General features: G+C 37.1%; 1 protein-coding gene across 4 annotated transcripts in view; it reads left to right on the top strand.

The window, feature by feature from the left end:
• The first annotated feature begins 1,341 nt into the window (after positions 1-1,341).
• LOC109181763 overlaps positions 1,342-15,886 on the top strand; it is a 44,856-nt gene continuing 30,311 nt past the window's right edge. For all 4 annotated transcript variants that reach the window (XR_002054264.1, XR_002054263.1, XR_002054265.1 and 1 more), the window contains exons 1-2: positions 1,342-1,912; positions 13,043-15,304. Coding sequence is in view for 1 of the 4 variants with exons in the window: in XM_019331673.1 (XP_019187218.1) it covers positions 1,445-1,912; positions 13,043-15,304 (2,730 nt within the window). In the remaining 3 variants the exon portion in view is untranslated. The remainder of the gene's footprint in view (positions 1,913-13,042; positions 15,305-15,886) is intronic.

The following is a 15,886-nucleotide window of genomic DNA, read 5'->3' on the forward strand; positions in this document are numbered from 1 at the left end:
AGAATAGAAAATAAATTATAAAGTACACATCTCATTTTATATATATGAAATTGTGTTGAAGCAATAGCCTAACAATTAATAATAAAAAGTCATAAAACTTATTTAACACCCAACAAGATTCAAACCCTAGACCTTACCAAAGGCCAAACACACGCTCAACCAACCGAACTGAAGCAACCCTTGTTTAAATTCTTGTGTTTTATTATACTAATACCTAAATCCTGTTCTATATATACATATATACATACAAGGATAATATAGGGGTGGGGTGGGGGGAGGGGGGCAGCTGCCCCACTGCCCCCATGCTGGCTCCGCCCCTGTGCAAAATACTTTTACTAAAATCCATTACAATTATCAAGTATTTGATACCCATTCCGGTTCTGATTCTCATGTGTTAACTAAAAGACCCTAGATTCAACCTCCTTCATCTCCTACTTGTGCTTCTTAAACTCAATTTGCTTTGTTACCCAATACCCATACGACTTAGTCATAACCTGATAATTATTTCCTCATATTATACTGGCAAGCACATCATCTAAGGTGTAGACTTGTAGGATCATCCTTGGGTGGGGATCTTAATTTCCTCTATGATGCATGACTCTTTCAAATCCATTGACTATTAATTACTTACTTTAATTTCCCCCCTTTTTTTGCGGCATCTTTCATGCATATAAATATCCAATGAACTTTGAGCGTTGAAAGATTGGAGATCTTTTAGTTGCTATATCGATTGAGAACAAAAACAAGAACTTGTTTTAAATTTTCATTTATTTACAGAACTTAACAAATTAATTATAGTTTAGATGCCCGCATAGGTAGCTCAACTGGTCATAGAGGTGAAACTTTGGAAGAATGACCAGGGATCGAGTCTCACCAGCGGCAGTGTGAGAACAACCTCTCAAAGTGAGGGGGGGGGGGGGGGGTCCTTGTGCACAGTGAGCACCGGTCTAGTCTCTATGATTAATGTTCAGTTGAGTCATCATGATTTACATCCTCCCACCGCTCTGTCGGGCCCGGGTTGGGGTTCAGTTTTTTTGGAAGAATTATAGTTTAGATAAACAATTCTGGCCAGCTAATCAAAGTAATTACGTTGTTAGTGGAGTATTCTGAAAAATTATATTGGTACAGCGCAGCTGTTCTTTAGTAATTATTAAATACAAAGTAATAAATAAATATTTTTTAAAAATCACATGCAATTAAATTAAATTAAATATTTCAATATTAAATACTAATTGTAAGCAAAGACAACTTCATAAAAAATAATTTGAAAATAAAAAATTAAAGTAGTCAATTCACAATCAACGCGCATTCAATTCGTATATATTATATTATCTTATCTTATCTACTACAGTATTATACCTACCTCCTGCATAATTGCATTTCCTATTTCTTCCATTCCCTGCGAGGTAGAGATCGAGAGAGCGCAAGCAAGCTAAGGATAAGGATGATAGTCGTGGACAAAGTCCTAGAGGAACTGGTAACACAGGGGGTAAATGCTTTGGTCCAAAATGTAACAGACAATGTAAAGCTGATTCGCGGCATAAATTCTGAGATAATAGATCTCACCTCCGACATCGAAACGTTTAACGCCAGGCTTGGGGAAGCTTTCAAGAACCCAAGGGCCAACGACCACAATGTTTTGAGAGTAATAGTGAAAAAATTCCGATTTGTTGTTGATGAGGCTAAGGATACGATTGCCAACTACGTTGTACTGAATAAGAGACATGGAGACAATGTCTTTTCAAAGTCCTTGGATAGGATTCCACTTTGCGGAAAGGTCAACGCCTATGCGAGCGATATCAAGTCCATTAGGGCAAAGATGAAAGCGATTCGCCAAGAGCACGAAAGAGAACTTCTATACCTCATGAAGTTCGAAATCAGAGGCCAAGACAATGATGTGAAAACTCTCCAGGTAACACAACAACTATTCCTAAGTTAAACTCTACTATTTCAAACTATTGGATCGTATTTCGTTACATAAATATATCATTTGGGATTGATGGGTAAGTTGCGCAGATTATGCTTTTAACTAGTTCAAACCTTATACCGGGGACCAAGGTCTACCGTGCGCTATAGAACCTGATTCTGGTCTTGTATCGCGTTGTTTTTGTAGGATAATTTATTGGGTTGTTTTTGTAGGATAATTTATTTAATTTTGACGAAGACTGTTTGCTTGTCCAATTCATATTATCGTGTTTTTTTTTTTTTTTTAAACTATAAAGTATGTGTATGTGTCTTGATGTCTTATAAATTTTGTACATTAACTTAAGAGTAAATTATGTTATGAATTTATGTGTATTGTGTTGTGAAATTCTGTGCCTATGAACATAACTTTTGTACCTAAATCAGATTTGGAAATAAATAAATATAGGGAAAATGGTCAAATAATAGACCATTGAACTATAGGCAAAAGAGCAATTAGGTCCTCCAACTTTAAAAAAGGTGCAATTAGACCATTCAATTTGTTATTTTGAGTCAAATAAAAACAATACTCGATTTTTCACTTGGAATAACCAGTCAATGCAAAAAATTCCGGCGACAACAATTTTTTATTTTTTATTTTTAAAAACACCTACCGGAGAAGACAAACCTCCGGTGGAGAAGGCGACCAGTCCGGTCGCCCTCTCCACTAGAGAGGGCGGCTAGATCTGGTCCCCTTCTCCACTGGAGAGGACAACCGAACTGGTCGCTTTCTCCACCGGAGAAGACAACGGAACGATTGTCTTCTCCGGTAGTTTTTTTGTTTTTTTTTTTTTTTTTTGTTTTTTTTGTTTTTTTTGTCGCCGGAAATATCGCCGAAAATTTTTGATCGGTTATTCCAGGTGAAAAACGTATTATTGGGCTTATTTGACTCAAAATAACAAGTTGAAGAGCCTAATTGCATCTTTTTAAAGTTGAAGGGCCTAATTGTTCTTTTGCCTATAGTTCAAGGGTCTATTTGACCCTTTTATCATAAATATATAACATGCGTATGTGTCTTGTGTTGTGAAATTTTGTACCTTAACTTAAGAGTATACATTCTTTACATGGAACAAATTAAATTAATAGCTTTGTATCCGACAACATATTGCGTGTCTTATGTTATGAATTTATGTGTCTTGTGTTGTAAAATTCTGTGCTTATAAACATAAATTTTGTACCTAAATCGTATCAGATTTGAAAATAAGTAAATATATAACACGTGTATGTGTCTTGTGTTATGAAATTCTTTACATTAAGAGTATGAATTCTATACTTAGAATATATTAGTAACTGTATAGACAAACAACATGGGAACCAAAAAAAATTAAAATATCTGTTAAAAAAAATTACAAAATCTGTTAAAATCTAAATATCAAAATAACATCATTTCCGTTCAAGATTCACAATGCTATGTGGACTCTAGTCCACAAAATAAATTGGCTAATTGGTGAGAATCGACTACCAAGAAGGGTTGATGAATAAGCCTACCCTTGATCCCTTTTTCCGAGATATTAAGGGGTCGTTTACTTCATTTCTCTGTTTTTCCATTTCCAGTTTTCCATTTCTCCACTTTTCCAGTTTTCCTTCTCCATTCCTCCAGTTTTCCATTCCTCCATTCTTCCAATTTTCATTTTTCTAAATAATATGATCTTCTTAAAAATAATTTTATAATTTATTTCATCACATAAAAAAGTTCAATACAGTAATACTAAATATAAATTTTAATACACTAACACTAAATAATTTTATAATTTGTTTCATCACATTAAAATTATTTCAATCATTTTAGTACATAGTTTGATTCCACAACAAAATATGTAAAACCTCATTAAATACAATCATCCCATATAGCATTTGTACAAATAATAATAATAATAATAATAATAATAATAATAATAATAATAACAAATCTGTGCTCATAATAATAATAATAATAATAATAATAATAATAATAATAAACATGTACGCTGTGCGCATAAGGGAAAGAAAAAGAAAAAGAAGTTTTGAAAACTGAAAAACGCTGTGCGCACAAGGGAGAAAAAAAGAAGAAGCTTTGAAAACTGAAAAGCAAAAACGCTGTGCGCACAAGGGAGAAAAAAAGAAGAAGCTTTGAAAACTGAAAAGCAAAAATAATTGCAGATGGCAAGAATTGAACTGTTGACCTCCCTCATTAATTAACACTGTTCACCCGCCCTCTCTCCATTCTTCCATTTGGAAACATCTAAAAATCAGTTCTCCAAATTTGTATACAAAGTTGGAGAATGGAGATGGAATAAGCATTTGGAAGCATAAATTTAGTAAACAACTTATCCATTTTTTATTTTTTCCATTCTTAATTTCTCCATTTTTCTTAGTAGGCTTAAAGCCATTTAGACTTGGGCTATCGGTTCTGGTCACTAGGCTGTGGGTTCGTGTAGTTACAGAACGTCCCGTCAAACTTACGATCTTCTGAGATGTTATGTCGAGTGTTTGGCGTCCATGCAGAGGTGTGAGTATCAAGGAAATTGGGACATGAGCGCTTCCTCTTTCTGGCTAGGAGGATAGCCAAGGAATATTTCAGGAATACTCCGTTCAGCAAATTTATCTCCATGTCGCTTCTGATTATGCACAAAACATCTACAACCAAAGACACGAATGTGAGATAATGGTGGAGCCCGTCGATAAATTTTCTCGTGCGGAGCAACCCCCCTAGCAATGAAGAGGGTGTCCGAATGATACCATGTTAAGAGATATATGAATTGTATGTTTTCTCTTATTCATTACAGAAGATGTACTCCTATATATACAAACTATAAGATAAAGAAAAGGAAACAAAATCAATGAGAATAATAATGAACCAAGAATACAAGACTAAATGAAGGTAGAAAATATTTGCTAGAATGAATACATGATTTCTTTTCCTTAACAGAACTTTTACTAATTCCCCACTTGTAATAACCAGTTAGGAAGAGTAGCTTCATGAATTTCATCTAGCTCCTCTTATCTGTTGTTTAGGTTTGAAATTACCCCTCCACAACATGCAATTTCTCCTTAGCCTTTGTTGTTTTTTGATGAGTCATAAAGAAGTAGGACTCATTTATCTTCAATAGACTTGTAGTTTTTGCGGTTTCCTTAGTTCCAATCCATTACAATGCAAACCCTTTCTAACTCAACTTTTAATTAGTTCAGGGAGGGTTCTCCATCCGTATTTCCTCCTCTACTTGTTGAATTAAGCTCTTAGTGAAAGTGATGTCAAATTCTTTAGTCTGTAGTGTGTTGGAAACTTCAATTCCTGATTTAAACTCATTTGGACTTGGGTGTTTATATATCTCCACTTCAACGCCTAGCTACAAGTTCAATTTTCTTTCCTATAATGTCCTTGCATACTCCAAGTTAGAATGCTTTCTGTTGTTGGTATAACAAGTTCTTGTGGGGTAATTCTAATGTATCCTCTAGCAACTACAATTTCAAGCTCACATGTAGCCACTGCTCATACAAATGAGCTGCCTGCCTCGTTATCATTTCTCAGTGCTTTCTTGGTATGTAGGTGGTTCATTTGAACATTGAAAATGGTTAGTTGGAATGGTTTAGTTGGTGTTTTAGCCATTGTCCTCATGATCCCTTGTGCCAATTCAAGGAAGACTTGAATTGATAGATCCTTACTTGAAGCTTGTTTCTTGCCAACATTTGGATTTTTTTTAATAAGAATTTGACATTCTCAACTTTAATTTCTTCTTGTGCCTCAACTGCGCTGCACCCCCTTTAGGCTAATTAATTGGGTGATCATGAATCCATATCCAATATTCTTTCCAAACAAACATTAGCTTCCTTCAAGGGTTTGCAGATTGCATAAATAAAATACTATATACTCGTATGTTAGTAAATAGAAATTTGGCCCAGTTGTAATTTTGATTCCCTTCAATTCATGATAGCACTCAAAATCTATAGCACACCTGGAAAAATTACAGCTAAAAGAACAGAGAAATAGGTAAAGAAGAAGAAGAGAAAACTAGGGTTCGAGAAGAAGAAAGGGATTTAGGGATTTTGATTCTGAAAATTGTACAAAAACATAGATGATAAAAAATATCCAACCCAAACGACATAATATAAAATCTATGCTAATACATCCAAAGGAATCTATAACAAACTCCACGATTTTCGCCTCTGCGCAATCCAGGTTGTTCTTCACCAAACGACGTCGCCTGAGGGAATCGCTGCAACTGCTTTCAACGGCCATCTACAACGACGTCGTCTCGTCCTTTTATTCAAACGGTTCCCAACGGCTACCTCAAATGGTGTCGTTTGAATAAGTAATAACGATTACTTATCCTTGCTGCAAACGACGTCGCTTTGGTCCTTCGACTTCTCTTCAATACTTAGATTATGAGACTGATTCCCCTCCTGCACCTCAATCCTTCTTCCATCCTTCCATTTCTCTTCTCTAATGTTCGAGATCATGACATTGCCCTCTCCTTCACCAGATCCTTGTCCCCAAGGATCAAAATTTGGGAATTGCTTGGTGATGTGATGATAATTTTCCCATGTAGCAGCATCCTTAGGCAAATTTGCCCATTGCACAAGAATTTCCACTTTAGCTGCATTGTTCTTCTTTACCAGCCTTTTCTCCAATGCAGCTATAGGTTGGGTGAGGATCATGCCTTCTGTATTAGTAGAAGGTAGTTCTGTTTGTAGCTCTATTCCAGCACCTACCCTCTTTTTCAACAAGGAGACATGGAACACAGGATGGATTGCAGCCTCTCCTGGGAGTTTCAGCTTATAGGCTACCTGGCCAATCTTTTCAATCACCTCAAAAGGTCCATAAAATCTGGCTGTTAGCTTTATGTTGGACCTTATAGCTACAGACATTTGCTTGTAAGGCCGTATTTTAAGATAAGCCCAATCCCCCACCTGAAAGCTTCTTTCAGTTCTGTATTTGTCAGCATGTTCCTTCATCCTAGCTTGTGCTTTTGAAAGGTTTTCTCTGAGTATGGCTATCATCATAGCCCTTTCTTTGAACCAGTCATGGCCTTCACCTTCTGTGATCACCTTAAAGGTTAGGTAAGGGGGTGTATATCCATAAAGGGCCTGGAATGGGGAGCATTGCAGGGATGTATGGAAATTGGTATTATACCAATACTCAGCCAGATGTAATCACGTGATCCAAGCCTTGGGCCTGTGGAAGACCATGCATCTTAAGTAAGTCTCTACACACCTGTTCACTCTTTCAGTTTGTTCATCTGACTGAGGATGATAAGAAGAGGACATGTTTAGCTTAACCTGCATTTGTTTGAATATTTCCTTCCAGAATCTGCTGACAAATATTTTATCTCTATCACTGACAATATCTTGAGGAAGCCCATGGAGTTTATAGATGTTTTCCATAAATAAGTCAGCTACCATTTCAACTGTGTAAGGGTGAGAGGGCCAAGAAATGGCCATACTTAGTGAACCTGTCCACCACCACCATGATGACATCCTTTCCCTGCGATTTGGGCAAACCCTCAATGAAATCCATTGATATCCCTTGCCAAGCTTGTTCTGGAATGAGTAGAGGTTGCAGTAGTCCAGGGTAGGCTAAATTTTCCTCCTTCCACTTCTGGCACACATCACAACTTTTAACTGCCTGGATCACCTCCTTCTTCATACCCTTCCAATAGAACAATTGCTTAAGCTTGTGATAGGTTACTTGCTGCCCAGAATGGCCACCCATGGGAGAATTGTGCATCTGATCCATCAATTTGCTTCTCAGATCTCATGTGCTCCCAATATATAGCCTTCCTTTGTGCTTGATTAGACCCTCACTGACAGTAAAAAATGATTCTGGTTCTGCTCAGTCAAAACCTTAGTAGCCAATTCATCTCCCTCATAACTTTTGAGGACCTCATCTTTCCATAATGGTCTGGCATCTGAGATGGCCTTTAACTCAACTTGCTCCCTATCCCTTTTTCTAGACAAGGCATCTGCCACACAATTCTCATTACCCTTCTTGTATTGAATCTCATAGCTCAACCCCAATAGCTTTGTGAGGCCCTTTTGCTGCATAGCTGTGGTGATTTTCTGTTCCAGTAAGAACTTGAGGCTCTGGTGGTCAGTCTTGATAATAAAGTGTCTCCCACACAAATAGGGCCTCCATTTGTCTATGGCATTGATTATGGACAAATACTCCTTTTCATATATAGATAATCCCAGATGTTTAGGACCAAATCCCTTGCTAAAATAGGCTATTGGCTTCCCTTCTTGCATAAGGACTGCTCCCATCCCCTTGTAGCAAGCATCAGCCTCTACCACAAAATCCTTGTTGAAATCAGGTAAGGTCGAAACTGGGGCTGAACACAATGCTTTCTTTAGTTGCTCAAAAGCAATTTCTGATTTTCCACTCTAATGGAATGCATTTTTTCTTTAGCATATCAGTAAGTGGTCTGCTTATGGTTTCATAGGACTTGATGAACCTTCTATAGTATCCTGTGAGGCCCAAGAATCCTCTCAATTCCTTGATGTTAGCTGGTTTAGGCTAAGCAGACACAGGAGACATCTTCTCAGGATCAGTTTGTAAGCCATTATCAGAAATGATGTGCCCTAAGTATTCAACTTCCCTTTTAGCAAATGAACACTTGCTAAGTTTAGCCAATAGCTGATTCCTCCTCATAATCTCCAAAACCTCCCTTAGATGCCCCCAATGACTTTCTGAGGAGGAACTGTAAACTAGGATATCATAAAAAAAACCAGGACAGTCTTCCTAATCAGTGGTTTGAATACCAAGTTCATAAGAGCTTGAAATGTAGCTGGGGCATTGGTTAGCCCAAAGGGCATTACCTTGAACTCATATAAACCTTGATGTGTTCTAAAAGCTGTTTTATACTCCCCCCCTTCCTTCATTCTTACTTGGTGATACCCTGCCCTTAAATCCAATTTAGTAAAGACCCTTGCATTGGCCAACTCTAAGAACCAGTCCTTTATCAGTGGAATTGGAAACTTGTTCTTAGTGGTTATTCCATGCAAAACCCTATAATCCACACATAATCTCCATGTGTTGTCCTTTTTAGGCACTAATAGCACTGGTGAGGCAAAAGGGGAAGTGTTATGTGATATGATGCCTGTTGTAAGCGTTTCATCCACCATCTTCTCAATTGCATTCTTCTGTAGGTAAGAGTATCCGTAGGGCTTGGAGTTAACAGGTTTAGCCCCTGGGGTTAGGGGAATCTCATGGTCCAATGGCCTTGAAGGGGGCAGGCTTTTAGGTTCATCAAATATCTCTTGAAATTCATGCAGGATGGCAGCCAATTCAGGATGTCTATTTTCTGTCTCCTCAGAGGTGTAGAGGGTCTGAATTATGCCTTGCAGAAGATACCCTTGTACCCCTTCCTTCTTCCACCTCCTAATCTCCTTCTTAGTGGCTTGCTGCAACACTATATTCTTGGTTAGGCCTTTTATCAACACCCTTTTCCCTTCCTTATGGAATGAGATTCCAGGAGACCTAGTGAGTAACTGAATAGGAGCATAGAAGTCAATCCAATCCATACCTAGGACTATATCACAACCTCCCAGCTTAAGGACCTTTAGATCCTTCTTAAAGTTCTCCTTCTGCACATGCCATTCCAACCCCTTACAAATTGAGTCACAAACCATTTTCTCACCATTAGCCACTGTTACATTAAAGATCTCAGCTTTATCAGGAGCAATTCCTATCTGAACAAGCACCCTGGGGTCCACAAAGCTGTGGGTACTCCCACTGTCCACCATTATAGTCGTTGTTTGTCTACCAATTAGCCTACTAACTTAATGGTATTAATACCTTCTCCCCCAATTACAACATTTAGTGTCACCTCCACTACTTCCTCCTCTGGTGTCACTAACACTTCATTTTCCACTTCTTGATCCCCACTGAATCCCTCAACTGTTTCCTGGATTTCAGTGCCTTCTATGATGTTGAAGGTATGGCTCTTACATCTATGCCCAGGGCTCCAAGGATCAAAACACTTAAAAGACCTATTTTGTTCCCTAAGTTGATCTCTAAACTTGCTGATTTCAGGAGACCTAGCATTGGACTAGAGGGTGTTAGAGGTTGTGGTTTTGGTTGAGTTCTGGTTTGGGGTTTATTTGGTCTAGGGCTATAAGTTCTGGTGGTTGGCTGGGTTCTTTGGGTAGTGTAGGCTGGGTTTTGGTTAAAGTGGGTAGTGGCTTTCTGAGGTTCACTCCCCTTCAGTCATTTCTCAAACTGTCTTGCCAACCAAATTGCCTCCTCCAAGTTGGCAGGTCTAGAGGTCCTCACAAAACACCTGAGCCACAAAACTGTCTAAAAAATACTGCTCAGTTAAAGTAGGATAATGTTGTAATAATAGCCCCTTATACTCTTCATATTTATCAGAAAAATCAACCACATTCCCCCACCGCTTAAAACTAGAGAACTCCTCCATCTAGGGAGGGGTATTTCGGTTCGGTTTAGAACCGAACCGGTTCAGTTCGGCCTCAAACCGAAGAATCGATCAGTTTTCTATATATATTTTTTTAATTATAGATATATATTATATTAAATGTTTAATTCGGTTTGAACCCTTACACATTTGTTTATAAATTAAGAGCTTTAGCCACTAAGCTATAGCCACATTTATGTCTATATTCACATTTGTATGGTAATAAAGGTATACATTTTTCATTAAATGTTGCACACTTCAAATATAATGAATAAAATTATCCGTACTACATTCTTGTTAGACTAAAATACCATTATACCGTTATTACACTGTTGCTATTTAATTCTAAATATTTTATAATTCTATCATTATTATCATACACCTATATATATATATATATATATATATATATATATATATATATATATATATATATATATATATATAATTAACTATGATATCTTTTTCCTATTCTTTAATTATCATTTTATTAAAATCATTATATAATTACTTTAATTGTTGATTATATTTTAATTAAATTTCTATGAATAGTAAATCATATATGTGTGTATATATATAAAGATACACACACGTACCAATATATGTGATCAGGTACTAGATTAGAATTATAGATATATTATTTAATTATTGTAAAAACAAAATATAAATTATATCAAAATTGTTTATATTATTAATAAAAAAATATAAATTTTGTTCATCTCTATAATTTTCAAATACGATGATTAAAATTTACTACTTTAAGGAATTGCGAAATATAATTTGAACTATAATTTGTAATTATTTGCATTTATCAATTTTGTAATGTTAGACATTAATTTTCGTGCATCACGCGTACAAAATGCTAGTATTATATATAAATATTATAATAATTAATAATTTTAACTCCTTCAAGTCTTCAAATCTCAACTCCAAGTTGTAAGTCCCAACATTTGGTGTTTTAATAATTTTTATTTTTCAAATATTAACTATAGATGAATGATTCTTCATATTGTCATCAACAAAACACTTCAAGTGGCACTACAAGTGGCCAACTGAACAATCGGTTAGGCAAAAAAAGAAACGTTCAAATAGTAGACTTTCACCGAAACTGAACCGAAACCGAACCGAACTTTTCAAACCGAAACCTAAACCGAACTCTATTTTAAACTGAATGGTTTAATTTGTTTAAAACTGAAAAACCGAAACCGAAACCGAAATCGAAAAAAAACGAACCGAAACCCGAAGTGCCCAGCCCTACCTCCATCACATCAACATTACTCTCACAAAATCTCTTGCACACAGCTCTGGCAAAAACAGGCCAATGAAAACCTACCCTTAGACCATTCAGATATGCCTCATACCACATGGCTACTTTTCCAGTTAAGTTTACACACAACACATGCATAATTTCATCTCTGGGACTCTTGCTAACATGAAAATCCTTTCACACCTTATCACCCAAAGTCTAGGATTATCATAATCAAACAAGGGAAACTCATGTTTGTACCTCATCAGTGGTTCACCCCCAGGGTTGTGGTATCCTGTCCTATCTTCAAAGTTAACTCTCCTGTGAGCCCATGGCCTGTCTGTGTTCCTGGGGTTCACCTGGGGCCCAAAATGACTCTCTTCACAGCCTTCCTCTTCATCAGAGAGTTCCTGATCGTCAGCTTGACCATCCACCACTGGATCCTTCCCATGCCTTCTTCCTGGATCCACACTTGCCTCACCAAGGCTTGGTTGCTGAGGATGAACCTGAGCTTGTACTGAAGGTTGGTCCGTGGTTGGTGGTGGCCTATTCAATCTCAACAGCTCCATAATTTCATCCTTCCAATCCACCATGTGGACCTTCAGCTCCTGGAAGGAGTTCTCAAGGTTTTGTTGCCCAGAAGTCAAGGCTTCCAGTCTGCTCAACCTCTCTTCAACTGAGGCAGTAGAGGGGGTTCCCATGAGAGGGCTCTGATACCAAATATAGCACACCTAGAAAAATTGCAGCTAAAAGAACGGAGAAATAGGTAAAGAAGAAGAAGATAAAACTAGGGTTCGAGAAAAAGAAAGGGATTTAGGGATTTTGATTATGAAAATTGTCCAAAAACATAGATGATAAAAAACATTCCAACCCAAACGACATAATATAAAATCTATGTTAATACATCCAAAGGAATCTATAACAAACTCTACGATTTTCACCTCTGCGCAATCCAGGCTGTTCTTCACCAAACGACGTTGCCTGAGGGAATCGTTGCAACTGCTTTCAACGGCCATCTACAAAGACGTCGTCTCGTCCTTTTATTCAAACGGTTCCCAACGGCTATCCTCAAATGGTGTCGTTTGAATAAGTAATAACGATTAGTTATCCTTGCTGCAAATGACGTCGCTTTGGTCCTTCGACTTCTCTTCAATACTTAGATTATGAAACTGATTCCTCTCCTGCACCTCAATCCTTCTTCCATCCTTTCATTTCTCTTCTCTAATGTTCGAGATCATGACAAAATCCCAGCCAACCTTTAATTTGAATGTGTGATATCATCCGTAGCAGATAGTATGCACTGTATACATTTGTGGAAGATATCTACCAACTTCTCATATTCTTGCTTCTGACTCTTCTTGCAAATGAATTTAAATCTTTGTTATTATCTTCTTAGCACTTGATCAGTAATGTTTTTTTTTTCGTTCCTTCTTTAAACGTTCAGGCTCGACCAATAGCTAAGAAAAACGAAGTATTAGGCTTTGAAGAAGATTTGAAAAAAGTAAGAATTCGTTTATCACATGCATCCAATAATCTTGTTGTCATCCCAATTGTTGGGATGCCTGGTACTGGAAAAACTACATTTGCCTCTATGCTTTTTGAAGACTCAAGCATTCACAGGAATTCCATTCGCATTTGGGTTCATATTTCAAAACGTTGTGATATAAAACAGAAATTCATCAGCATCATATATCAAATTACCAAGATTGCCGAAGACTTGACAAACAAGACTGAAGAAATGTTGAGAGATACAATTCGGAACCTTTTAAAGGATCAAGTATACTTCATTATATTGGATGATGTATGGGCAAAAACAGACTGGAATTCTTTAAAAGCTGCATTCCCTGAAAACAAAAATGGAAGTAAAATCTTGGTGACCACCAGACACGCCAATGTGGTTGATTCTACTTGGAAATCTCATCATTTAGATAAGTTAAGCATTGATGATGGTTGGAAGCTAATTAAAAATAATGTTTTTGGTACAGAGGGATGTAGTGACGAATTATTTGAAGGGCTTGGGATACAAATAGCAAACAAATGCGATGGATTGCCACTTGCCCTAGTTGTGGTAGCTGGTATCCTACGCAAATGTACAACTTCTACGGACTGGCAACGAGTGGCTGATAATCCGCTTCTAGAAATTAATCGAGAAGACCAAAGCTACCATGGGGTAGTAAAGTTGAGCTATGATGATTTGCCTCATGAGAAGTTGAAAAATTGTTTCCTGTATTTTGCATATTTTCCCATGGGACATGAGATTGCTGTATGGAAGTTGGTTCGTTTGTGGATAGCTGAAGAATTCATTCCGACTGTAAATGAGTGGGGATACCCTTTAGATGATGTAGAAGTTGAAGCTCAAAAATACTTGAATGATCTTGTTGATAGAAACCTTGTGGTAGTGGAAAGAAGAAGAGCAGATGGTCAAATAAAAACATGCCGCATCCTTGACATAGTGCATGAGTTCTGCAAAAGCGAAGCTGCAAGGAAAGAGTTATTCCACATAATGGTTGAGGAGCAAAGATTAGATGATGAGAATACTTGTTCATCATCAACTCGCCGTCTTGGTTTCCACTCCTTTACTGCAGACATATTTGATGATTCAGCAGAAAATAAATCATTTGCAGGTTTGTTCCCCAATTGCTACAGCCAAAGTAGGAGTTCTTTGTATCGGTTTGGCAAACATATCCATTCTTTGTTGCTGTCTTCCACACAAAAGAGTGAGACTCGTTTTGCACAAGAGAAATTAGCAACCATCCCAAACAGCTTTCCACTTCTTAGGGTGTTGAATATTGAATCCATCCACTGTGACTTGTTGCCGAATGAGGTTTATGGCTTATATCTTCTCAAGTATCTTGCAATCACAAGCAATCTCAATCTCCTCCCCGAATCATTCAAAAATCTTCGTGAATTGGAGACTATAGTGATCAAAACCACATCAAGGACCCTACAAATTGAGGGAGGCATATGGAACATGGAAAAGTTAAGACATGTACGCACCAACACCTCTGCTCAATTACCCTTTCCTCCCAAAACTAATTACTCTGGAGGAAAAGCTATCCGCACACTTTCTACAATATCACCAACAAGTTGCACAAAAGAGATCTTTAGTAGAACCCCCAATCTCCAAAAATTGGGTGTTCGTGGGAATTTATTCCAACTTTTAGAGGAAAAGAAAAATAATATTTGCTTGCTCAACAATCTTGGAATGCTGAAGTGCCTTGAAAACTTGAAGCTCTATGGGCAGTATGATAACATGTTAACGGTTCCTATTCTGGACAAGTTTGCATGTAAGCTAAAAAAGTTGAGCTTCTCCGGCACATTGTTTAAGTGGAAAGATATAACAGTATTGGGGTTGTTGGAGGAGCTTGAGGTGCTGAAGTTGGATGACTATGCATTCAAGGGGGAGAATTGGGAACTAAGCAATAATGTTGTTTTCAGAAGGCTTCAATATTTGCGCATTGGAAGGACGAACCTAGTAACTTGGAAGCTGGCCACACATAATAGCTTTCCTGCTTTACGAGTTCTAGTCCTTCGAAACTGCAGCTCCCTAGAAAGAATTCCAGAAAGTTTTTCTAGGGTACATACCCTTAAGGTAATGGAATTGTTTCACATGAGTAAAAATGCAGTTAAGTCAGCAAACGATATCAAAGAAAATGTTGTCGGAAACGATACAGGAATCAAGCTCATCGTCATAACCTTTGAAAAGGTATTCAATTATATTGTCTTTAATTAATTTGACATTTAATTTGCACTCAGATATCATATATATATATATATATATATATATATATATATATATATATATATATATATAGGGAAGAGTTCAGAGGTAGGTACACTGCTGGAAATTATGAAATTTCCGACCACCTGAAAGTGATCTTAAATTGAATCGAAAGCCTTGTTCCAACCACTTTTGGTATTCGAAAAAACCTTTGTTGCTATTTCCGACCACTTTTTGCTTTCGACTTGATTTAAGATCAGTTTTAGGTGGTTGAAAATTCCATAATTTCCAGCATTGGTATAGCCACACCTTAAGCATTAAAATGACCCACTTAAGTACACAAATTACGCACATTAAGCACACAAACAAAGCACCTTAAGAACACAAATCATGTGCATCTAAAGCTTAGACTAACGCACCTTAAGTACACAAAACACAAACCACGCACATTAACAACACAAACCACGCACCTAAGGTTTTAAAATGGTGCACTTTAAGTTTCAATAACTCACACACCTTAAGCATACAAATCACATACCTTAAAAAAGAAAACAACACACCTTAAAG

Source organism: Ipomoea nil, unplaced genomic scaffold (genome assembly GCF_001879475.1).
Source record: "Ipomoea nil cultivar Tokyo-kokei standard unplaced genomic scaffold, Asagao_1.1 scaffold1043, whole genome shotgun sequence".
In the NCBI taxonomy this organism is placed as follows: Eukaryota; Viridiplantae; Streptophyta; class Magnoliopsida; order Solanales; family Convolvulaceae; genus Ipomoea; species Ipomoea nil.